At 42.1% G+C, this 26,505-nt stretch overlaps 1 protein-coding gene and 1 pseudogene across 2 annotated transcripts in view; one reads left to right on the top strand and one right to left on the bottom strand.

Moving 5' to 3' along the window:
- Positions 1 to 26,505, bottom strand: part of PRORP (protein only RNase P catalytic subunit) — a 180,390-nt gene that overhangs the window by 8,683 nt on the left and 145,202 nt on the right. For both annotated transcript variants that reach the window (XM_059710595.1, XM_059710598.1), the window contains one exon: positions 10,321 to 10,469. In XM_059710595.1, coding sequence (XP_059566578.1) covers positions 10,321 to 10,469 — 149 coding nt within the window. The remainder of the gene's footprint in view (positions 1 to 10,320; positions 10,470 to 26,505) is intronic.
- On the top strand, positions 11,839 to 12,743 carry LOC132241622 (26S proteasome non-ATPase regulatory subunit 8-like; annotated as a pseudogene).

The following is a 26,505-nucleotide window of genomic DNA, read 5'->3' as shown; positions in this document are numbered from 1 at the left end:
TGAGGTTCAATTTTGTCTCCTTGATAGCCTATGTCCCTCTGGCCTCCATGCCCAGCAACTGCCTTTGGATTCCCTCGCCTGCTGGCGGGGCTTTGGCATTGATCATAGGGAACTCAGGTTTCTTCTCTAGAGAGGGCCCAGCTTACGCCATTGGGCCAGAGACAGATCCGTGGTACCAGCCACCATGAGGCTTTAACCTCAGCATGAACAGAGAGCTCAGGCAACAGCTATGGGCAATTGGATTGTAAGAAGAGGGTCCCTCTTGGCACAAGGGTAAGAGGCACCAATACAGGACAAAGGAGAGTCCTGGAACAGGGCTTTCTCAGCCCAGGATGTCAGGCTCTTGGCACAAGACAACTCCATGTATGGGACATATACCAGACACCCCCTAGTCATGGCAGAAAAGGGAGGTGCCCTTCCTGGAACAGTAGGGTAGGGAGATTCTAGAAAAGGCTGTGTTCAGGAAAGAAGGAGAAAGGCCAAAGAACCAGCAAACAAGTAGTTAGATTTTAAAAAAAAGGAAAAAGGAAAGGAGATGTGGGGCAAAGCTGGGACATGTGGAAAGACAAAACGGAGGCACATGTGATCCTCTCAATGGACAGATTGTTCCAGCTCAGGGCTGCACATCTGCTGCAGATGGGCACTGGTCAGGTGTGCTATGATGAGGCAGAGATGGCGGGCGGTGAGACATAAGGTCGGACTAGACGGTCTGGAATCCACACAGGTGAGTCTGCGTCCTGTGGAAATATACAAGCATATCCTCTCCCCTGGGTTAAAAGTACATCAGGTCCCTTCCAGGCTCCTGTAAGCAAGTCTCTCCATTTGACAAGGGCTTTAGGTTTAGTTAGATCAGGGTTCCAATGCCTGTACATTGGGGAATTTCCCTCAGAATCTACATTTAGTATATTAATTACAAATTGAGCATGTTGTAGAACATGATGAGGAGAGGAATATTTAAACTCATTTTCTTGTAATTTTTTAATTTGTGTTTTTAAAGTTTGGTGAGCCCTTTCTACTATTGCTTGGCCTTGAGGATTGTAGGGTATTCCTGTAGTATGTGCGATGCCGAATGTAGAGCATAAGTTTTTAAAAGCTCTAGAGGTATAGGCAGGCCCATTGTCAGTTTTAAGTGCCCTTGGTATTCCTAGGTAGGAAAAGCATTGGAATAGATGTTGACTTACATCTTTAAAGGCTTCTCCTGTACGTGCAGAAGCAAGGATAACATGAGAAAAGGTATCAATACAAACATGCACATAGCAAAGTTTGCCAAAAGATGGGACATGAGTAATATCCATCTGCCATAAGTCACAGGGTCTAAGTCCTCTTGGATTAACTCCAGTAGCAGGGCTAGGAAAATGAGTAGGACAATGGCCGCAGTCACGCACAATACTTCGAGCAGCTTCTCTAGATATGCAATAATATAGACGGAGAGCAGAAGCATTTTGATGGTGAATGGCATGAGACCGCCGGGCTTCTTCTAGAGCTGTACAAACTACTGGGCGAGTTAGTAAATCCGCCTGATAATTTCCTTCACTTAAGGGTCCTGGTAGGCAGGAATGAGCTCTAATATGTCCAATATAGAAAGCCTTTTCTCGTTTGTGAATGCAAGTTTGTAGCTGAGTTAACAAAGAGAAAATGGCTGTTCTTCCTTGTGGGAGAGAGGCGGTCTCAATATGAGGAAATAATTTAACTATATATTGAGAGTCAGTGTACAAGTTAAAGGGAACCTGTTGCAATTGTTCAAAAGCATAAATGACTGCCAAAAGCTCTGTTCTCTGAGCTGACGTCTCTAGAGTTTGTTGAACATGGGTTATTGAGTCAATGATTGTTACTGCCCTACCATTAGAGGAACCATCTGTGAATACTAAGGAGGCAGGAGGTGATAATGGTTCTTTTGAACATTTAATAGGAAATATAAACGGATGTAGGGAGAGAAATTGCAATATAGGTGATCTTGGCAAATGATGTAAAATTTGCCCTGGGAAGTTACCTATAGCTATTTGCCACTCTTCTTCAAATTGTAATAGTGTGTCTAATTGTTCTCTTTTATAAGGTATTATTATCTCAGTAACTTCTCTTCCAAAGAGTTCGATACTGCGTCGTCTACCTTTGATAATGAGAGTGGCCACTAGGGAGGGATAGGGTGGTATAATCTTCCTAGGAGTGACAGGTAAATGTATCCATTCTAATGGTCCTTCCTGCCACAAGCATCCTGTAGGAGTATATTTAGTGGCTAGAATAATTAAGGCCCAAGATTTGGAATAATCTAGATACTGTAGTTGCTGTTTATTGATGGCCTGTTCTATTTTTGCTATAGCCTTTTCTCCTTCTACAGTTAATTGTCGGGGAGACTTAGGGTTAGAATCTCCCTTTAAAATGTCAAATAGAGGTTTTAAGTCAAGAGTGGTTATTTTTAGATATGGCCTGACCCAGTTGATATCACCTAATAAGTTTCTGATAATCATTCAATGTGTTTAAATGATCTTTTCTTAATTGTAGAGGCTGATGGGTGATAGTAGAGGTATGTAATATTCTGCCTAAGTATGAAAAAGAAGGTTCAGTCTGAATCTTTTCTGGGGCTATTTTTAGACCATGTTCTTCTAAAGCAAGGATGGTCTGAGTAAGAATTTCCTGTAAAGTAGCCCGATCTTTATGAGCTAGTAAAATATCATCCATATAATGAATAAGATATAGATCTGAAAATTTCTTTCTAATAACTTGCAATGCCTGATCTACAAACTTTTGACATAATGTAGGACTATTTTTCATCCCTTGTGGGAGAACCTTCCATTGGTATCTCTGATAAGGCTGTTTAAAGTTTTCTGATGGTATGCTGAATGCGAATCTTTGACAATCAGCTGGGTGAAGAGGTATAGTGAAAAAACAATCCTGTAAGTCAATAACAACAACACAATACTCCTGTGGAATTGCCACAGGGGAGGGCAATCCAGGTTGTAAGGAGCCCATATCTTCCATGGTGGCATTTATGGCTCTTAGATCTTGCAAAAGTCTCCACTTGCCTGATTTCTTTCTTATTACAAATATGGATGTGTTCCAGGGACTATTTGATGGCTCTATATGTCCCTCTGCTAATTGCTGATCAATTAATTGTCGGGCTGCTGATATTTTCTCAGATGTTAAGGGCCATTGCTCAACCCATACTGGTTGTGACGATTTCCAGACTATGGGATCAGCAGTCCTAAGGGCAATGGCCCCAATTACAGATCCTGTCGAGGAGTGTGAGTTATTACTTTCCTTTCCTAATCCCTTTCCTGGATTAAATCTCGTGTCTAGCATCTGTGATGTTACTCTATCACTGGGGCTATATAATACAACTCCCATTTGAGACAAGATATCTCTTCCCCATAATGTAAAGGGGATAGTCGTAATTACATAGGGACAGAATGTCCCTGAATGTTGATCTTCATCAGCCCAAGTTAAAATCTGAGAACTCTTTTTTACATTAGATGCCTTTGCCTAGTCCTACTAGGGAAGTGGAGGTGGTGTGCGTGGGCCATGAAGAGGGCCAATCCTTCCCTGCTATGCAGGAAACATCTGCTCCCGTATCCAATAGACCTTCAATTGGTTTTCCCTGAATTTGTAAAATTTTTGTAGGTCTAGTAGCATGGATTTCTTGTATCCAAAATGCTGCATCGCTAGATCCAAAGCCTCCGGCCCCTCTAGCTTCCTGGGTAACAGCTGTCCCTATTTTATGTATTGGTAACAGGATTAATTGGGCAATTCTCTGGTTGGGCTGAATCTGTATAGTTGTGGTGGGTGGGGAAAGTAAAATCTGTATTTCTCCTGTGTAGTCTGCATCAACAACTCCTGGGATGACTAAGATCCCCTGTAAGGAGGTGGAGCTCCGCCCTAATATTAAACCTACAGTTCCCTCAGGCAGCGGCCCAGACACTCCTGTAGGAATGGCTACTACTGGCGAGTCTGGGGTTAGTATTGCATGGGTGGTTGAGTGGAGGTCCAATCCTGCACTGCCTGGGGTTGCCCTGAAGAGGTCACTGATTGATCGAAATTTGCAAAGGGGTTGAAGGTTGATGCCCCTATTATTGCAGGGGCCTGGGGCTGGCCCCTTCTCAAGTTTCCCAATTGAGGTGATGGGATATAACCTCCTTGGGAGCTATTTGTAGAGTTTAAAGGCCGACCATTTTTATGGTATTTTGATCTACATTCCTTTGCCCAATGGAATCCTTTCTGACATCGGGGACAAACGGTTTTTGGAGGATTAATATTATTCCCTAATCTATTTCCAGGCTGTCGAGGAGCTTGCCATCTGGCCTGAGTATTATTATTATTTTTATTTGGGCATTCTCTGCTAAAGTGCCCAGATAAGCCACAAGAGCAGCAGTTCATATTTCTTTTATTACCTGTATTATTGCTGGCTTGTCCTATAGCCTGTACATATTGAGGGTATGTCTCCCCTTTGAGAGCTGCAGCTATAGCTACACCCTGTATAAATGCTGGACTTACATCAGCACACTGTTTTATAAAATCATTTATAGTTCCTGTTCTGCGAATCGGCCTTAATAAAGCCTGACAGGTATTATTAGCATTTTCAAAAGCCAGTTGTTTGATTAGGATATCGGCTGCCTCTTTGTTATTGATTACTCTCTTGACTGCCTGCATGAGGCGAGAAAGGAAATCCTGATATGGTTCCTCGACCTTCTGTTTAACCTCTGTAAGGGTGGTTGTTTTTCCTGCTGTACAAGGTAGGGATTTCCAGGCACTTACTGCACAACTGGTTACTTTGGTAAGTGCCTCTGTGGGCATATTCATTTGCTCCTCAGCCGTGTTAAAATCACCTTCTCCTAATATCATGTCTAGGGTTATTCCTTTTCTGGTTTTTCCGCTAGTGGCTACAGCTTTCTTAGCAAGATCATCATATTCAGTTTTCCATAATAAGTAATCGCCTCCTGAGAGACAGGATTTACAAACCTGTGACCAATCATAAGGAGTCATCCATTTACTGGCTAGGGTTTCTACCAAGGTTTGTGTGTAAGGAGCTAGAGGTCCATATTCAGAGCAGGCCAATTTTAATTCTTTAAGTACTTTGTAAGGTATAGGCTCCAAGGTGGGGTTTCTATTCCCACCAGACTCATTCTCATATGTAACTGGGAAGCAGAGTGAGAATTCAAGATCTCCATTAGCTTCAGCTTCTCTTATCGCCCTTTGAAATTTAGACATGGAGCTCCTAGGAGCCACAGGACCTGGTTTAGGCTTCCTTTCTAATTTGGGGAGCCTGTTTTGAATGGGAGGGCCACTCTCCTCTCTACTGACTGGAAAGGACCAATGGTCATGTTTATGATATTTATTCTCCTCCCGATCAGTAGGCATAGCTAAATTGCTTTTAGATTGAGCTGAAGACAATGATGATGTATCCTCTCTGGGTGGAGCCGAGGGACTATTTAAATTTTGAGAAAGTTCAACCGTTTTTGCCTCTGGTGCCAAGGTGTCACAGATTGATTCCCAGAGGGAAAAGAAACATGGCAGGACCTCGTCAGATTCATGGTGTTTCTTTAATTGCTTTCCTACTTCAACCCAAGTTTTTAAATTAACAGTTCCATCCTCTGGAAGCCATTGACATACTTCTTCTATAAAACTTTCTGTCTCACTGGGAGTAACCTTAACTCCAATTCTGCTAGTAAGCATATGCGTTAAAAGATTAATACAAAGTCTTTTTTCTTTAGACTCAGTATGACCCATCCTGTCAATCTAAGTTTTGTACTAACTACCCGCTTACCCTACTTATCCTCTATAGGGGGGGGTTTGAAGCACCCTACGGTGCAGTCCTATCCGTCCCAAGTACGGGGGGACTTACCTAAGGGAACCCTGTTCGGGCGCCAGATGCCGGGGTCCAACCCCAGCAGGTCCAGGGGTTCCCAAAGGCGTAGACGGAGTCGGCGAAGAAGGAAGGACACGGAGACAGTGTTCAGTTGATCAGCAGCCTAGCCAGGATCTCTAGCCCGGATCTCCAGCCAAGTTCTGGTCTGGATCTCCAGAGAGGTTCTGCTGTTTATTGTCTTGTTACATCCGTATTTATACCAGTTGATTTTAATCCTGTCAATTTCTATTACAAAGGCTAGGGCGTTTCTTATCTCCATTCCAGGGAGTAAAGATTATGTAGCTTAAGCATGATTGTTTGTAGTGATTAACTACCCGCCTGGCACTTAGTTAAGGAGTTTCATCCCCTCCCTGACTTCAGGGAAAAATTCCTACCTGGGGAAACAACCTTTCTTGGAGAGGTGACCTTGGTTAAAACACACAGCGTTAAGGGGAGCAAACATATTAAGAACAGTATGCTATATATGCCAGGTCCCTTGAAACACATGCTGTGCAGATGTTTCTTTCCTGCAGCGACTGTGTCAAGCAGCAAGGATGGACCGGCTTCCGGCACTAATACATAGAAACAAACACAGGGAAACAGCCAAAATGCAGAGACAAAGAAACATGTCACAGATGAAAGAACAGAAGAAATCTCCAGAAAAAGAACTAAATGAAATGGAAGCAAGCAAACTACTAGATACAGAGTTCAAAACAATGGTCATAAGGATGCTCAAGGAACTTAATGAGAGCTTCAAGTATATTAGTGAGAATGTCAAGGAACTTGGTGAGAATTTCAAGGATCTTAGAACATCAAAGGACCAGTCAGAAATGAAGGCTACACTAGCTGAAATGAAGAATAATTTACAGGGAATCAACAGTAGAGACACAAAGAATCAAATCAGCGATTTGGAAATATGAGGAAGCAAAAAACACCTAATCAGAAGAGCAAAAAGAATCCAAAAATATGAAGATAGTGTAAGGAGCCTCTGGGACAACTTCAAGCACACCAATATTCACATTATGGGGGTGTTGGAAGGTGAAGAGAGATAGCAAGATATTGAAAACCTATTGGAAGAAATAATGACAGAAAACTTCCCCTACCTGGTGAAAGAAATAGATATACAAGTCCAGGAAATACAGAGTCCCAAACAAGATGAACCCAAAGAGGTCCACACTAAGACACATAATTAAAATGGCAAAGGTTAAAGACAAAGAGAGAATCTAAGAGAAGAAAAAAAAAATAAAAAAATAAAAGGCAGTCAGTTACCTATAAGGGTGTGCTCATACGACTATCAGGTGATTTCTCAACAGAAACTTGCAGGTCAGAAGGAAGTGGCATGAAACATTTAAGTCAGGGGTCCTCAAACTTTTAAAACAGGAGGCCAGGTCACTGTCCCTCAGACCGTTGGAGGGCTGGACTATAGTAAAAAAAAAAAAACTATGAACAAATTCCTATGCACACAGCAACGGCAAAAACACCCGGTGGGCTGGATAAATGTTTTCGGCGGGCCATAGTTTGAGGACCCCTCATTAAGTGATGAAAAGCAAGGACCTACAATTAAGATTATTCTACCCAGCAAAACTATCATTTAGAATTGAAGGTCAGATAAAGAGCTTCCCAGATAAGAAAAAGCTAAAGGAGTTCATCACCACCAAACCAGTATTACAAGAAATGTTAAAGCGTCTTCCTTAAGAAAAAGAAGAAAAAAGACATACAATATGAACAATAAAATGGCAATAAATACATATCTATCAACAATTGAATCTAAAAAACAAAATAAATGAACAAATAATCTAATGAACAAAATAAATTGGTGAATAACATAGAATCATGGGCATGGAAACATGAAACAGATTGAGAATCAGAGGGAAGGGGGGGTGGGAAGAGAGTAACTAAAGAACTTATATGCATTACCCATGAACATAGACAATAGTGTGGTGAAGGCCTGAGGTGGCATGGGATTGAGTGGAGGAGGGCAATGGGGGGAAATTTAAGAGGAGGCAGGGACATCTGTAATACTCTCAATAATAAAGATATTTAAAAAAAGAAAAAAGATCAGGCAGCACATTTAAAAAATATTTCTAATAAAAGTTATAAAAATAAGAACAGAATAAATGGTTTGAGGAATACTGACATATCTTGAAGTTATCACATTCAACCTAATGAAACCTAGACTTGGGCTGCGGCACACACATTATCCATGCAAAGTTGGAAATAAACTTTGTCAGCATATAGTATGAAAAATTAAATGCATGTTAAAGTTCATTTATGCTGCTGAGGATCTATCTCCTTCTGATTAGCTTCATTCTCCTCACTTTATGGATACTGTTCATATTGTTGTTGACCATGTTTTCCATACTCCTTTGGCTTCCTAAGAAGCTGTAGCCCATAATAACATTCCTTTGATATTTAGAACAATATCCAGGCCCTTTGCTTGTTTATCAGAGGCCATGAGTTCCTTTGTAATGTGGTCTCTGCCTTCTCTCTGACCTCAGAACTTACCACTTTCTCTCTTGCTGCTACAGCCCATCTATACTGGCCTGCTTGCCTTCCTCATGCCAAACTCATGCCTGCTTTTTGAACACTTGATGTTCTCTCTACCTGGTATGTTCTTCCCACCACCCCTCCCCTTTTCTCAAATGACTCACTGATTTCCTTCAGACTTGCCCCCTCCCAAAGGCCTTTCCTGACTATTGCACCCACTCCCTGCTGACCTACCCCTAACTAATTCCTTGCTATCTACTTACTCTGCTTTAGTCTTCATAGCATTGAGCCTGGAATTATATAACTTGTTTACCTGTTTACTATAAGTCATACAACATCAGAGACTTGTTGGTCTTGTTCTCTTCTCCAAGAACACAGAAAGTGCTCATGTTTATACAGTATTTGTTAAATGATCTACTTAGGACCTTATAGCATTCTGTGTAATAATCTCACTTCTGACTATATCTTTCTTCCATTCTTCCTTTATCCTGATTCTTTAATCTAATCTAGTTAAATTTACTCTGCTGTAGAAACTATTTTTTTAAATTAAATCTTTATTGTTCAGATTATTACATTTGTTCCTCTTTTTTCCCCCCATAACTCCCCTCCTCCCAGTTCCCGCCACACCCTCCGCCCTCACTCCCCACCCACTGTCCTCATCCATAGGTGCACGATTTTTGTCTAGTCTCTTCCCGCATCTCCCACACCCCTTTTCCCCGCAAGAATAGTCAGTCCATTCCCTTTCTATATCCCTGATTCTATTATGATCACCAGATTATTTGTTCACTTGATTCTTAGATTCACTTGTTGATAGATGCATGTTTGTTGTTCATAATTTTATCTTTAGCTTTATCTTCTTCTTCCTCTTCTTAAAGGATACCTTTCAGCATTTCATATAATACTAGTTTGGTGGTGATGAACTCCTTTAGCTTTTCCTTATCTGTGAAGCTCTTTATCTGACCTTCAGTTCTGAATGATAGCTTTGCTGGATAAAGTAATCTTGGTTGTAGGTTCTTGGCATTCATCACTTTGAATATTTCTTGCCATTCCCTTCTGGCCTGCAAAATTTCTGTTGAGAAATCAGCTGACAGTCGTATGGGTATTCCCTTGTAGGTAACTGAGTTTCTTTCTCTTGCTGCTTTTAGGATTCTCTCCTTGTCTTTTGCTCTTGGCATTTTAATTATGATGTGTCTTGGTGTGGTCCTCTTTGGATTCCTTTTGTTTGGGGTTCTCTGGGCTTCCTGGACCTGTAAGTCCATTTCTTTCACCAGGTGGGGGAAGTTTTCTGTCATTATTTCTTCAAATAGGTTTTCAATATCTTGGTCTCTCTCATCTTCTGGCACCCCTATAATTCTGATGTTGGTACGCTTGAAACTGTCCCAGAGGCTCCTTACACTATCTTCGCATTTTCGGATTCTTTTTTCATTTTGCTTTTCCAGTTGGGTGTTTTTTGCTTCTTCGCATTTCAAATCTTTGCCTTGATTCTTGCGTTCCTCTGGTCTGCTGTTGGGAGTCTGTATAGTATTCGTTATTTCAGTCCGTGTATGCTTAATTTCTAGTTGGTTCTTTATCATAACATCGAGGATCCCATTAGATTTCTTGTAGATCTCATTAAGTTTATCGGCAGCTTCTAGACAGTTCTTGAGAGACCTTAAAAGTGTGGTTCTGAACTCTATATCTTCCATTGACAGTTTTGTCCCATTTCTTTGTCTCCACATTTTTTATGCTTTCTTGGTGCACCCCCTAGTGGTCTTTGTGCGCAGTCTTGTTGTAGTTAAGCCTTGATTGTTACCGGGGGTGATTTGACCTCAGGCTATCTGGCTATGAGAGTCAGCTGTGTCTCTAGAAACTATTTTTGTAAGCTGCCTCAAATCTTTTTTTTTTTTAATGAGACTGAGTATACATACGTATACACTTAAAAAAAATGGCAAAAATAGGTAATTAACAAACAGATGACAGGAGCCTGGTGTAATTCAATTATTACCTTCAATACTTACATGTTGTCAGCAAAGAAACAGCTGGCTTGCTTTTGCACCTTTTCCATCTCATCCTTTCTCCACCGGGCACGCTGTACTGTCATATGCTTCCGGCCCAGGACCAACACTCGAAGATTTTGCTTGGCTAGTTGAGAGACCACATTCAAGAGCTAAAAAACACAAAACCAGACCCCAAGAGGGTCAAGGGAAGAAGAATCTCAAGTAAGTGGAGTGATTCTTCCAGCTGATGATCTCAATAGTGAAACACTTTTTTGTAAGGGATAAGAAAAACAATGTCCATCTTTTTAAATCTGAGGAAAATGCTTCTTTTTTACAAATTAATGTCTAACACCTGCCCAATGATCAGTTTCCATTGGAGCCAGGCTGTTGTTGTTTTTTTTAAATAAGCATAAACTAGATTTTTTTAAAACTGTGTTCCCTAGAGTCCACTGGGATAGAGACAGGGAGGCTAAGGAAGATGGGGTTTTGTTCCTATATACTCCAAACCCTGTATCAACCAAAACAGCTCAGCTTTTGAAAATTTATATAATAGCATTCTACCTAAGTTTTCATTCAAATAAAGGGTTCTTCTTCTTACTTTAAAAGTTTGTAAGTAGCTAGACTAGATAGTGCCGCAACCTTTTGCAGTGAGGATTCAAGATCTGGAGAAGGGGCTGCACATAGATATACTAGACAAGAAATATAAATTTAGAAGGCATGGGGGAAGCCAGGCAGAGCTCTTACTCTCTAGTGGAGTGACTCCCTGAATCTCGGGACCCATAGCTTTTTATTTATTATTATACTAGAATACACATTTGCCCTTTAGCAAAGCAAACAGTCATTTCAATGGTAAGGTTTGGTAAACGATAAAGGATAATCAGGTTAGGGCAGTGGTCGGCAAACTGCAGCTCGTGAGCCACAGCGGCTCTTTGGCCCCTTGAGTGTGACTCTTCCACAAAATATCATGTGCGAGCGCATATGTACAGTGCAATTGAAACTTCGTGGCCGATGCGCAGAAGAGCCACACTCAAGGGGCCAAAGAGCCGCATGTGGCTCGTGAGCCACAGTTTGCTGACCAATGGGTTAGGGGATTGCCTTCAGTCATTTAGCCAGCAGGAGGTAATATTATGCTGATTCTCAGCTCTTGCTGAATATCAAAGTCCATCAGCCTTCTGATGGACTTCTCGCATTTATATGTTAACTACTTGTTGGTCTTTGACTCCAGCAAGATAGTGACTTTTCCGCCAACCTTTCCATGTCATGCTTCTGCTGAGACTGCTACCTTTCATTGGAATTATTTTTCTCCCAAAGGAATGTAAATGTCATCTTCCATCTTCTAGCCCACTTTCCAGTCAATGAATTTACCCCCATTCTTTTCATTCCCCACGTCTTGTGTGCACATGAACTCCTCTTAAAAGTCTAGACTTGGATTTTTAGTAAATCTAGTACTTTGGTGAGCTTGCCTATAGTCAGTCCTTCATAAGGAAAAGTCTGAAAATTACTTTCTTTTTAAAAAAAAATATATTTTAGGCGCGGCGGTTTGCCGCATCACAGAAGATGGAGGCTGCAGCGTTGAACGCCGGGGTGGGCTCCTCTACCACGGGTCCTTCGGCAGCCTCGAGCGCGGTCCTGCAGGCCGCGGCCGGCATGTACGAGCAGCTCAAGGGCGAGTGGAACCGTAAAAGCCACAACCTCAGCAAGTGTGGGGAAGAGCTGGGCCATCTCAAGCTGGTTCTGCTGGAGCTCAACTTCCTGCCAACCACAGGGACCAAACTGACCAAACAGCAGCTCATTATGGCCCGTGATAAACTGGAGATTGGCGCCCAGTGGAGTATCCTACGCAAGGATATCCCCACCTTCGAGCGCTACATGGCCCAGCTCAAATGTTACTACTTCGATTACAAAACCAGGTGGTTGAGTTCCACACGGAGTTGGAGCGGCTGCCTGTCAAGGACATCTAGACCAACGTATACATCAAGCATCCTGTGTCCCTTGAGCAGTACCTAATGGAGGGCAGCTACAACAAGGTGTTCCTGGCCAAAGGCAACATCCCTGCCGAGAGTTATACCTTCTTCATCGACATCCTGCTTGACACTATCAGAGATGAGATTGCTGGATGCATCGAGAAGGCCTACGAGAAAATCCTCTTTACTGAGGCCACCCGGATCCTCTTCTTCAACACACCCAAAAAGATGACAGACTATGCCAAAAAGCGAGGGTGTGTCCTGGGCCTCAACAACTACTACAGCTTTGCCAGCCAGCCCCAGAAACCAGAAGATAGCACCATCCCCTCCACGGAGCTGGCCAAACAGGTTAGCGAGTATGCCCGGCAGTTGGAAATGATCGTCTGAGCCCAGCAGGCACTGAGTGGGGCAGAGCTTACATTATTGAAAGCAGTTGCAGTGCAGGGTTTCCTCTAATAAAGGTGAATGGACATTCAAAAATATATATATACTAGGGGCCTGGTGCACGAAATTCGTGCACTGGGTGTGTGTGGGGAGGGGAGTGTCCCTCAGCCCAGCCTGCCCCCTCTCACATACTGGGAGCCCTCAGGCGTTGACCCCCATCACCCTCCAATCGCAGGATCGGCCCCTTGCCCAGGCCTGATGCCTCGGCCAGAGGCGTAGACCCCCATCACCCTCCGATCGCCTGACCGGCCCCTTGCCCAGGCCTGACGCCTCCGCCAGAGGCATAGACCCCCATCACCCTCCGATCACCTGATCGGCCCCTTGCCCAGGCCTGACGCCTCTGCCAGAGGTGTCAGGCTTGGACAGGGGACCCCCATCTTCCCCTGATCATTGGCTCTGGCCCCTGCCCAGGCCTGAGGCCTCTGGCCCAGGAATCATGCCTGGGCAGGGGACCCCCATCTCCCTCTGATCGCTTGCTCCACCCCCCGCCCAAGCCTTACGCCTCTGACCCAGGCTTCAGGCCTGGGCAAGGGGACCATCATATCCCCCAATCCCCGGCTCAACCCCCCACCCAGGCCTGATGCCTTGGCCAGAGGAGTTGACCCTCATCACCCTCCGATCACCAATCACCGGATCGGCCCCTTCACCAGGCCTGAGGCCTCTGGCAGAGGTGTCAGGCCTGGGCAGGGGACCCCCAGCTCCCCGCGGTTGCAGGCTCCGGCCCGGGCAGCGGGGACCCGCAGCTGCAGCGGCCCCGCGATCGTGGGCTCTGCTTTAGGCCCAGGCAAGGGACCCCTAGCTCCCGGGACTGCCAGCTTTGACCGTGCCCAGCTCCCATCGCTGGCTCCACCCCTACTTCCTGCTATCACTGGCCAGGGCGGCAATGGCGCCTGATTCTCCGATCATGGCTGGGGGGCAGGGCAAAGGCAGCCCCAGGGCCACCTTTGCCCTGCCCCCCAGCTCTTAGCTCCCCCCTGGGTTTCCGATCACTGTCAGTGGCAGGGGGCTTCTTCCTGCTTTCCCTTTTGCCTCCCTGCATTGTGCCTACATATGCAAATTAACCGCCATCTTGTTGGCAGTTAACTGCCAATCTTAATTGGCAGTTAACTGCCAATCATAGTTGGCAGTTAATTTGCATATAGCCCTGATTAGCCAATGAAAAGGGTATCGTCGTACGCCAATTACCATTTTTCTCTTTTATTAGATAGGATATATTTTATTGATTTTTTTACAGAGAGGAAGGGCGAGGGATAGAGAGTTAGAAACATCAATGAGAGAGAAACATCGATCAGCTGCCTCCTGCACACCCCCTATTGGGTATGTGCCCGCAACCAAAGTACATGCCCTTGGCTGGAATCTAACCTGGGACCCTTCAGTCTGCAGGCCGACGCTCTATCCACTGAGTCAAACCGGTCAGGGCTGAAAATTACTTTCATGTAAAACCTATTAAACTAAGTTACTATATTAAATAAAATAAAAGCTACTGAAAAATTATAATTTATGTTATATAATAGTGTTAGAAATATAAAAGTTCTTTAATTTATAAGAGTTGCTGGGCCTTCGAAAATCACAAATTCAAAGTCATTGAAGAAATCCTTAATTTATTGGGTCTTGGTTAGAAAAGGCACTGATTTTAGTCTAGCTTCCATTTACTCATAATTTCTTCCCATGTAGATTTTCAAGATATTACTTAAAATTCTTTAATCAATAACATTTCTTTCATTTGTTGCCAAATATTGCTTTAGTACCTGTTATGTCTAATATACATTTAGACTGTCTGACAATCAAATAGTGAATTAGCAAGGGCTGAATTTTTAAATTACTGTTTAGTGCTTTGATTTATATTGTGTGTTTTTTGTCCATTCTACTTTTCTTATTATTTTAGGAAACATAATTGGTTTTACTATTATTAATTCTAGAATCACTGATAGTAAATTACTAATTCTAGATTTAAGAGACAGAATAGATACAACTTGCCCATTGAATGTGAGTTAATAAACAAGCAGAGAAGTGTACCAAGACCAGTGTGAGGACTCTAAACCCAAAGCTTTACAACCAGTAAAATATAATTATTTTCTTCCAAGCTAGGAATAATGGCTTCTGTGTTCATTCAACAGTTATTTTCTTGGCCTCTCTATGTATAAGGCACATGGTAGGTATCATAGCCTACACAATTTTAAAAGACATGGTCCCTGCCTTTAGTGACAAAGTACATAATAATTTTCTTACCCAACAGCCAAGCCTAGGAAAATATATATGCTGACTCCACATATATGGAAAGTTTACTAAACATTTTCTGATTAACTGAAGAATATGTACATATCTATTTTTATCCAGCATAAAAGTAGCTCAATTTGAAAACTTGAAAAATATAGACTAGAAGGAAGACGAAAGAGAACACTTGTATCTCACTACCCAAAGAGTATTAACGTGTACAGGGTGGGGCAAAAGTACATTTACAGTTGTGAGTACATGAAGCACAGGATTTACTCGTGTACTATTATTTATTAATTATTGTATTAGTTTCCATACAAATTAGTGTAAACCTACATTTGTCCATTCCTGTATGTGTGTATATATACACATCAAGTGTATATATTACTATATTTATGTTAGGGCATTAAATATACTCTCATAGTGACAGAAAACAAAATTATATATAGATATATATTTTTAAATCCTCACCTGAGGATATGTTTTTATTGATTTTTAGGGAGAGAGAGAAAGAGAGAAAGAAAAAGAGAGATAAGTTGCCTCTCATACATGCCCCAACCAGACTGAGCCAGCAACCTAGGTATGTGCCCCCAGATTGGGAATCAAACATGCAATCTTTTGGTGTGTGAGATGATGCTGCAACCAACTGAGCCACATGGCCAAGGCCATTCTTCATAATATAAACTAAGAGGTATAACAAAGAAAGTAGCTGCTGGCAAGTAATAATCACTTAATTCTAGGTAATAAGTATTAACTCAAAGTTAATTCACTAGAATCCTAGGTTTCAAGGCGTATGGGTTGGAGAGAGAAAATATGAACACAAACTATCTTCAATTTCTATTTGAAAACAGCTTTACCAAGATACAATTCATCTTTCCTATATAATAAAAGGCTAATATGCAAATTGTCCCCACGGGAAGGAGTTCAACCAACCGGGAGTTAGTTAGACCTGTGTTGACCACCAGGGGACGGTGCAGAACATGGCGGGCGTCGGCGATGCAGCGCTGGCAGCAGAGGTGCTGCCAGCCCCAATGAGAGCAGGACCATGGCGGATGGTGGAGCAGGTGAGTTGGTGGTGCCAGGCCAAGGCAGGTGCGAAGGGAGGCCCCAGCTGGTGGCGGCTACAGGCAGTTGGGGGAAGGGGGGTCCCGGCCAGGAGCCAGCAGCTGGCAGCCGCTAGGGACCCTACTGATACACAAATTTTGTGCACTGGGCCTCTAGTATATAATAAAATTCACCCATTTAAAGTATATAGTTCAATTATTTTTAGTATATTCACAGATAAGTGTGTTCACCACCAGTCAATTTTAGAACATTTAATCACCTCAAAAGGAAAGCTTGTACCTTTTTTTTAAAAAAATATATTTTATTGATTTTTTACAGAGAGGAAGGGAGAGAGATAGAGAGTCAGAAACATCGATGAGAGAGAAACATCGCCCAGCTGCCTCCTGCACATCCCCCACCGGGGATGTGCCCGCAACCCAGGTACATGCCCTTGACCGGCATCGAACCTGGGACCTTCCAGTCCACAGGCCGACGCTCTATCCACTGAGCCAAACTGGTTTCGGCAAAGCTTGTACCTTTTAGCTGTCATTCTGCACCTCCCACTTCCCTATCCCAAGCAACCACAAATCTTTGTCTTTTATAGTCTTTACTATTTTATACTTTCATGTGAATGGAATAATACTGTATTTACTAGTCTTTTTATTCTATGCATTTAATATAACTTTATAAGCTATTATTTTATTAAAAGTTAGGCTAGTAATCAAAAGCAAACATCTATACTAAGAAAAGTGTAGTTCATGAATTCAAACACCTCAAGACATCGAGGGTGCATGTCCTTCAGAATGTACTTATAACATTCCCTTCTTAAAGCTATGTTGAGATTACAGATTACTTTCAATGATCCCAGATATAAAATGGCAACTGGCTTCATTAAGAGAAATGACAATTTTTTTAAAAGTTTCTATATGAATTCCCACAAAGTTATTGTAAAGGCACACAAAAATATTCAAACAAACACAATTTTTGATACTGATTGTTTAAGTTTTCATGCAACTGAGAAGACATGGCTTAAAGAAAAACACAATTGGGTCTTCACATTTATACTGAGGTGTAGAAAAAATAGCCTTGAGTTTACTAATAGTAAGTTAAAGATAGAGGCTCCAGGAAGAGCAGTAAAGACAGCTTGAACTACTTTGGGGCACCATCTTGTGGCTGAGAAATATCTGCCAGAAAAGCTCTTTGAAAATGATGCAAACAAAGGAGAATAAAGGAAAGACACAGGAAGGAAGGATGAGTGTACAGATGAAAGGCACTGGACTAAAACTCTGTGATGGTCTAGCTATGAGCCTACTTCCTCTGGGGTAAATTCCAAGGCTTGATCAGGTGGGCTAGATCAGAGTGATATTACTCAGAATAGTAAAGAAAAAGAAAATTCACCTTAATTATATGTTAGATCAAAAATAAAACTAGGAGAAATGTTCACTTCTGGGAAAATGGAGTCGATGTATTTTTCTCTATTTTCCCCACTAATTACAACTAAGAAGCTCAGACATTACATATAAAACAAACACAAGACTTTGAAAGGTAGAGTGGAAAAGGAAGATTGGCTAGGTACCTCAGGACATGAGGAATGACATGGTGGTGAGTTCCTTGGATTTTCTTTTTGTCTTATATATCCTAGACTTGAAGTTGAAGAAGCCAGCAACCTGAAAATGCCAATGAAAGCAGACAAAAAAAAAAAAGACCAACAAAGGCATGTTCTCTCTAGGCAATGAACTAGGAAAGAGACAGTCTAGCAAGATATAACATGTAATACCTAAAGCAACCATTAAATATGCAATGCAAAGAGATACACGACAAATCACTATGCGCCCAGAGCAAATAGAGTAAGCAGCTGAAACTAATAACACCCACCCCAAATTGGCGAAACTACTCAGCTGGTGAGATGGTTTGCAGCCGGGAAGGGCAGAGCTCCCCTGGATAGCAGATCCAAGCAACAGCAGCCTCCTGAGCACCACACCCTCTGTCTGAGGAACAGCAGCTGTACTTGAAACCTCCCCCCACCAGCCAGAAGAGCCACCACAGCTGTGAACAGCACCCACCAGAGGAGCTGCTGCCAACTGAGGAGCAGCTGCTACCGCAACTGCCCGAAGAGCAACCACAGCCCAAGGAGTCACTGCCACCCAGGGAGCAGCCACTGAACAAATCAACGTCTAGATATGTCAGTGAGATCAAACATGGGTAGACAAAGAAACCCCCAAAGGAAAGAAAAAGAGGACTCGCCAGAAAAGCAGCTAAGTGATACAGAGGCATGCAACATGACAGAAAAAGAATTCAGAATAAGGGTCCTAGAGTGCATAAACCGGATGGAGGAAAAAATCAATAACATATGCAAGAAGCTAGAAGAAACAGATGAAAAAATCAACAACTTAAGTAAGACCCAAGAAGAAATGAAGAGTGACATAGCTGCAATAAAAAACACCATTGAAAGTATCAACAGTAGACTAGGAGAAGCGGAGAACCGAATTAGTGAATTAGAAGACAAGGAAGCAAAACACACCCAAACTGTACTGCAATTGGAGAAAAAAATTAAAAGACAGGAGGAGAGCCTAAGGGAGCTTTGGGACAACATGAAACGAAACAACATACGAATAATAGGGGTGCTAAAAACCACTATGCTAAAAACAAAACAAAACACTATAGATAGATAAAAATGGAATTCTTAAAAAAAGTTCAAATAGCCCACAGGAAGGTAGGAAAAATAAAACAAAAAATTAAAAACAGAGATGTCAGAAAACAATAAATAAAATGGCAGGCATAAGCCTTAGCATATCAAAATTAGCATGAAATATAAAGGGTTTAAATACATTAATTAAAAGACAGAGGCTGGCAGAGTGGATTGAAAAACATGACCCAGCAGTATGCTAGCTAAAAAAAACTCGCTTCTAATATAACAGTATAGGCTAGTGGAAAGTAAAAAGATAGAAAAAAATATATAATGTAAACACAAAGGAAAGCTGGAGTAACTATATTAATATAAAATAAAGTAGACTTCAGAGCAAAGAAAATTACCATAGACACAGAGGGACAATATATGACAAAAGGGTTACTCCACCAAGGAGACATAAGATCCTAAACAGAGATGCAAAATAGGTGAAGTAAAAGCTGATAAAAAATAAAGGAGAAATAGACAAATCCACTATTATAGTTGGAGACTTTAACACTCATCTGTCAACAATCGAGAAAACTAGACAGATAATAAGCAAGTAAATAGAAGTATTCAATACCATGTCCATCTTCAAGGATTGGAAGACTCAATATAGCATATAGGTGTCAATTCTCCCCAAATTGATAGATGGGTCTAATGCACTACTATTAAAATCCCAGCAAAATTTTGAGTGTATAAAAAAGCTGTGGTACATTTATACCATGGATACTATGCAGCAGTGAAAAAGAAGAATTTCTTACCCTTTGAGATAGCATGGAGGGACCTGGAGAGTATCATGCTAAGTGAAATAAGTCAGTTAGAGAAAGATAAGCATCACGTTATCGCAATAATATGTGGAATCTATTGAACAAAATAAACTGATGAACAAAATAGATCCAGAGACATGGAAGCATGGAACAGAGTGCAGAATCTTAGAGGGAAGGCAGGGAGAGTGGATAGGAGGCAGGTAATCAGCCAAAGACCTTGTATGCATATATGCATAATCCATGGACATAAACAATAGGGTGCTGAGCGCCTGGGCGGGGGGGGGCCCGGGGGGGACAACAGGGGTGGGCTGGAGGGGATCAAGGGGGGGGAATAGGGGACATATGTAATACTTTCAACAATGAAGATTAAAAAAAAAGATTAAATAAATAAAGTATGTGTTATTGCTTGAAGATAGTCATGTATAGATTAACAGAACATAATATATGACCCAGAAATAGACCTACACAAATATTCCAAGAAAAAATAGCCTTTTCAACAAATGGTGCTAGAGTAACTGGACATGCATAAGTAAAATATGAGCCTCTATCTAAATCTCATACCTTATAGAAAAAAAAAATCAAAATGGATCAATGACTTAAATGTAAACCATAAACTATAAAGTTTTAGAAAAAACCTAGGAGGAGAAAAATCATCATGACGTAGAGCTAGGCAGACACCTAAGACTTGACACCTAAAACATAGTCCATAAAAGAAAAATGAATAAACTGGATTTCATCAAAATTAAAAATGTTTGCTCTGTGAAAGGTCCTGTTTAAAGGATGAAAAGACAAGTTACAGACTGGCAGAAAATATTAGCAAACCACACATCTAACAAAAAACTACTATCTAGAACATATAAAAAAGTCTTTAAAAAGTTAAAGTCAGTTTTTAAAAAAAGCAAATAATCCAAATAGGACATGAGCAAAGAACTTTCACTGAAGAAGATATATAGATAATAAGTACATGAAAATGTCTAACATTATTAGCCATCAAAGAAATGCAAATTATATCCCAAGGAGGTATCACTACACACCTATCAGAATGGCTAAAATAAAAAATAGTAGTAACACCAAATGATGGCGAGGATATGGAGAAACTGAATCACTCATATAATGCTGGTGGAAATTTAAAGTAGTACAGCCACTCTGGAAAACAGTTTGGCAGTTTCTTATAAAACTAAGCATGTAACTACCACATAACTGAATTATTGTACTTCTGGGCATTTATCCCAGAAAAATGAAGACTTATGTTCACATAAAAACTTGTACACAATATTTACCTACTTAGGTTTATTTGTAACTAGAGGCCCAGTGCACGAATTCATGCATGGGTAGAGTCCCTTGGCCTGACTAGCGATCGGGGCCAATCGGGGCCATCTCGCCCAGTCCTGACCAGGGCTGATCAGGGGGAAGGACCATGGGACGTTGGCTGGCCGGCAGCAGGGAGGGACCACAGGAGGTTGGCCAACTGTGGAAGGTTGGCTGTGGGAGCGCACTGACCACCAGGGAGCAGCTCCTGCTTTGAGCGCCTGCCCCCTGGTTTTCAGTGCATGTCATAGCAACCGGTCATTCTATTATGATCACCAGATTATTTATTCACTTGATTCTTAGATTCACTTGTTGATAGATGCATGTTTGTTGTTCATAATTTGTATCTTTACCTTTTTCTTCTTCTTCCTCTTCTTAAAGGATACCTTTCAGCATTTCATATAACAATGGTTTGGTGGTGATGAACTCCTTTAGCTTTTCCTTATCTGTGAAGCTCTTTATCTGACCTTCAGTTCTGAATGATAGCTTTGCTGGATAAAGTAATCTTGGTTGTAGGTTCTTGGCATTCATCACTTTGAATATTTCTTGCCATTCCCTTCTGGCCTGCAAAATTTCTGTTGAGAAATCAGCTGACAGTCGTATGGGTATTCCCTTGTAGGTAACTGACTTTTTTTCTCTTGCTGCTTTTAAGATTCTCTCCTTGTCTTTTGCTCTTGGCATTTTAATTATGATGTGTCTTGGTGTGGTCCTCTTTGGATTCCTTTTGTTTGGTGTTCTCTGCACTTCCTGGACCTGTAAGTCTATTTCTTTCACCAGGTGGGGGAAGTTTTCTGTCATTATTTCTTCAAATAGGTTTTCAATATCTTGGTCTCTCTCATCTTCTGGCACCCCTATAATTCTGATGTTGGTACGCTTGAAGCTGTCCCAGAGGCTCCTTACACTATCTTCGTATTTTCGGATTCTTTTTTCATTTTGCTTTTCTGGTTGGGTGTTTTTTGCTTCTTCGCATTTCAAATCTTTGCCTTGATTCTTGTGTTCCTCTGGTCTGCTGTTGGGAGTCTGTATAGTATTCGTTATTTCAGTCCGTGTATGCTTAATTTCTAGTTGGTTCTTTATCATAACATCGAGGGTCTCATTAGATCTCTTGAGGATCTCACTACATTTATCGGCGGCTTCTAGACAGTTCTTAAGTGACCTTAAAAGTGTGGTTCTGAACTCAATATCCTCCATTGACAGTTTTGTCCTGTTTCTTTGTCTCCGCATTTTTAATGCTTTCTTGGTGCACCCCCTAGTGGTCTTTGTGCGCAGTCTTGTTGTAGTTAAGCCTTGATTGTTTTCGGCAATACTGGGGGTGATTTGACCTCCAGGCTAACTGGCTATGAGAGTCCACTGTGTCTGCAGTGGGAGAGCTTCTGTGCTGGATCTCTAGGGCGGTGCTAATCTAGCGTTTGCCTGAGGCTATCCGGCAAATGGCTCTGAGCAGGGCTTGGGTGGGGCGGGTCCCCGGGGATCTACAGGGCAGGCCGGAGCGAGCAGTTATGGCTGCTCTCAGTTCCGTCCCTAGGGGCTCTGCCTCACAGAGTCCCAGCAACCGCTGCAAACCTCGGAGAGAAAGCTGCCTTCGAGTTCCGACCGAAGCCAGATAGTCCCGCTTCTCCCGTTTGAGTCTGGGTCCCTAGAGACTCACCCGGATCTGGAGCTCAGAGTCTGAAACTCCCTCCCGATTGAAAACAACAACCGCGCCCTCCGCCTCCAGCCCGCTCCGCGTGCACTCCGCTCCTGAGTATTTCACTTCAGCACTGCGCCTCCTCTGAGTCTGGGTATGATATTCTCTTTCCTCCTAGTTGTAGAATTTCCACTCAGCCAGCCTTCCTGTGGTTCTGGATGATGTCCGTTCCATGTTTTAGTTGTTTTTTGAAGTGGTTGTTCGAGGCAGCAATCTCCGGCGTTAACCTATGCCGCCATCTTGGTTTCTAATCTCTATTTCTTTTAAAGTGGTAGTTGGATCTAGAGACTTTATGAGATTCAAGGGTTGTTTTTTTTTTGTTGTTGTTCGTTTTTTTTGTTGTTGGTGTGTGTGCATTTAAAATGTGGCCCTCATCAAAAATTAATGAGAACTGCCCTGGCCAGTGTGACTCAGTTGGTTAGAGTGTCATCCCAAGCCAAAGGATCTTGGGTTTAATCCCTGGTCATGGTGAGTACAGATGTTTATCTATCTATCTATCTATCTATCATCTATCTATCTATCTATCTATCTATCTATCTATCTATCTATGATCTATCCATCATCTCTGTCTGTCTGTGTGTCTCTCTCCTCCTTCTCTTTCTAGAATCAATAAAAACATATCCTAAGGTGAGGATTAAAAAAAAGATTTTAAAAAAATTAACGAGACTTGTATGCATGCATATAAGCATAAGCGATGGATGTGGACAACAGGGGGTGAGGGTGAGGGCAGGATTGGGGATGAGAGGACATTGGGGGGATAAGGACACATTTGTAATAGCTTAATCAATAAAGGGAAAATAAATAAAAAAAAATGAGAACCTTCTCTGTCAGTCACTATGCTGGGGGTACTGATGATACAGATGTAAAGACACATTTATCCCTAACCTCCAGTATTTAGCAATCAAATGATAGTAATATAATGTATTGTTAAGAGGGAGCACAAAGGATGGGCACTTAAATCAGACTGGGGCTGGGGAGTGTGGTTAGAGAAGTCTCCACAGAGGAAGAGATAGCTGAGCTGAGTATTCAGATGAATTATCCAGATAAGGAATGGGAGTTTCCAAGGACAAGGAGCAGCATGTTGTAGGTGGGGGCTCTTTATTAATATGCTGAATACAGGAACTGCAAGCGGTCAAATGTAGGTGTAAGAGGATGGCATGCATGAGCAATGCCAGAAATAAAGCTGGAAATGAATGCAGGGGGTCAGATCACAGGCGTCCTTATAAGCTGTAATGGGTCTTTTACCACCTGGAAGCAATGGGGGAAAAGAAAATATTTAAAAGAGGAGCATGACATGACTAACAATTTAGAGATCAAAACTGTGGATTGCAATAGGGAGATCAAGTAGGGGCTTCTGCAGTAATTCAGGTAAGAGATGATGAGAAATGAGACATCAGCAGTAAAAATGGAGAGAAGAGAGCCCTCTGAGTAAAGCAGAGCTGAACAGACTTAGTCACTGACCGGATATGGGAAATAAGGAAAGGCATACACCAAGGAAGACTTAGAGAGCTGTACAGATGATGGTAGCAAGACAAGGTCTCTGAGAGGGAAGCTGGTGATGTCTCCAGATGGGAGATGTTCAGAGGGCAGCCAGTTATGTGACTCTACCATTTAGGAGAGAACTTTGATTCTTGCGCTCCTCTGGTCCGCTGTTGGGTGTCTGTACAATATTCTTTATTTCAGTCAGTGTATGCTTAATGTCTAGTTGGTTCTTTATCACAACATCGAGGGTCTCATTATATTTCTTGTAGTTCTCATCAAGTTTATCGGCAGTTTCCAGACAATTATTGAAAGACCTTAAAAGTGTGGTTTTGAGCTCTATATCCTCCATTTCTATCCTGTTTCTTTGTCTCCGCATTTTTTATGCTTTCTTGGTGCACCCCCTTGCGGTCTTTGTGTGCAGTCTTGTTGTAGTTAAGCCTTGATTGCTGTAGATAATACTGGGGGGGGGGGGGGGTTTGACCTCCAGGCCAACTGGCTATGAGAATCAGCTTTGTCTGCAGTGGGAGAACTTCTGTGCTGGATCTCTAGGGTGGTGCTAATCTAGCCTTTGCCTGAGGCTATCCGGCAAATGCCTCTGTGCAGGGTTTGGGCAGGGTGGGTCCCAGGGGATCAACCGGGCGGGCGGCGGGCGGAGCGAGCAGTTATGGCAGCTCTCAGTTCCGTCCCTAGGGGCTCTGCCTCTCAGAGTCCCAGCAACCGCTGCAAAACTCGGAGAGAAAGCTGCCTTCGAGTTCCGGCCGAAGCCAGACAGTCCCATTTGAGTCTGGGTCCCTAGAGACTCGCCAGGATCTGGAGCTCAGAGTCTGAGACTCCCTCCCAATTGAAACAGACAACTGCCCCCTCAGCTGCCAGCCCACTCCGCATGCATTCTGCACCTTAGTATTTTACTTCAGCACTGCGCCTTCTCTTGAGTCTTGGTATGCTTTTCTTTTTCCTCCTAGTTGTAGAGCTTCCACTCAGCCAGCCTTCCTGTGGTTCTGGATGATGTCCGTTCCATCTTTTAGTTGTATTTTTGAAGTGGTTGTTCGAGGCAGCAAACTCCGGCTATGCCGCCATCTTGGTTTCTCCGATATCTCCTATTTTCTTTGCACAACAGAAGCTGAGTCATTGCCAGGATGGTGGAGGAGGGATGAGCAGGAGACTTCAGGGCAGTGGTGCAGGTCAAATATAGCTGGTGTGACATTGGGTGCGGGAGCCAAATGCAGATAGTGTAAAAGCCCAGGCGAGCGTGGAGGCTAGGAGTGACTAGTAGCAGTAGTTGGCAAAATTAGGAGATTTACAGTACTCACTGCCCTGGCTGCAGAGTGAGAGGGCCAGTGTGGATAATGATTGCCCCTTGTTCCTTGTTAACATGTGGTCAAAGGCACTTTCAGGTGGAACTATACTTGAAATATCAGTCTTCTAATATTATTCTCCCTATCTACTATTAGAGACACCATTTCAAATTTATGTATCAGTATAGGATCTGTGGTTTTGGGTTATGGCCTGAGTCAGGAATTCCAAATTCCTATTTTATTTATTTGTTCAGGTGTCTTTATTTATAAAATGTGAATAAGGTACTCTTTCACCATCCTTAATATTATTATTATTTATCCATAAGTCATCATCAACAAAAACGTAAAATGTCAACACTCACATACCATTTCTATATGAAATGACCTTTGGAGAAAGGATCTCAAAACCACCTGATTTCAGGGGAGACTCTCTCTAGCAGTCTCCTTCTTTTAATGGCTTTAGGAAAGAAACTAGGGCAGTGATGGTGAACCGATGACACGCGTGTCAGAGGTGACACACGAACTCATTTTTTTTGGTTGATTTTTCTTTGTTAAATGGCATTTAAATATATAAAATAAATATCAAAAATATAAATCTTTGTTTTACTATGGTTGCAAATATCAAAAAATTTCTATATGTGACACGGCACCAGAGTTAAGTTAGGGTTTTTCAAAATGCTGACACGCCGAGCTCAAAAGGTTCGCCACTGAACTAGGGGCTTATTTGATAAGGTGGTCCCAGGAGGCTGCATGTTATTTATAAACTTAAAATTCCATGAAAAACAGAAGAGAAACTCTTAAAATAAGCACAAATAGCCTAGATACTGTTCCAGTATAAAAGAATTTAATAATTAAATTAAGTTATTTGGATGCAGTTTAATTTCCACTTTCAAAAGCTGATTAAAAAATTTCCCCCAGGGTTCTAGATCCAGTCCATGTACAGCAACAATTTCTAATACCAGTTACACACCTGTTTGGGGAAACTAAAACCAGGAAATACCTATTGGCTTTTTATAGTACTGCTTCACTGAAGCCAACCTCATAATAACTTGGGGCTTGAACTGGGATGGAGAGTGGGGGTTTTTCTATTTGAGTCTGGCTGAATTTCAGGATATGAAGGATTAAGTCAAAGGCAGACAGAAAGCAAGAAAAGTAAACAAAGATTCTATGGATCCTTTTCTTTCACGTGCATTAAATAATTTTGAAAATTATTTCCCACAAACTAAGTGAACATAAAACCACGTCAGGACACACACAATGACTGATGAACTGTATGGAGGCAGTGTTCTCGGACTGAGAAGACCACAAACACAATGTTTATAATTGATGCACT

This window comes from Myotis daubentonii, chromosome 1 (genome assembly GCF_963259705.1).
Source record: "Myotis daubentonii chromosome 1, mMyoDau2.1, whole genome shotgun sequence".
NCBI lineage: Eukaryota > Metazoa > Chordata > Mammalia > Chiroptera > Vespertilionidae > Myotis > Myotis daubentonii.
The sequence above is the reverse complement of the archived record's forward strand: the minus strand, read 5'-3'. Positions and strand labels throughout refer to the sequence as shown.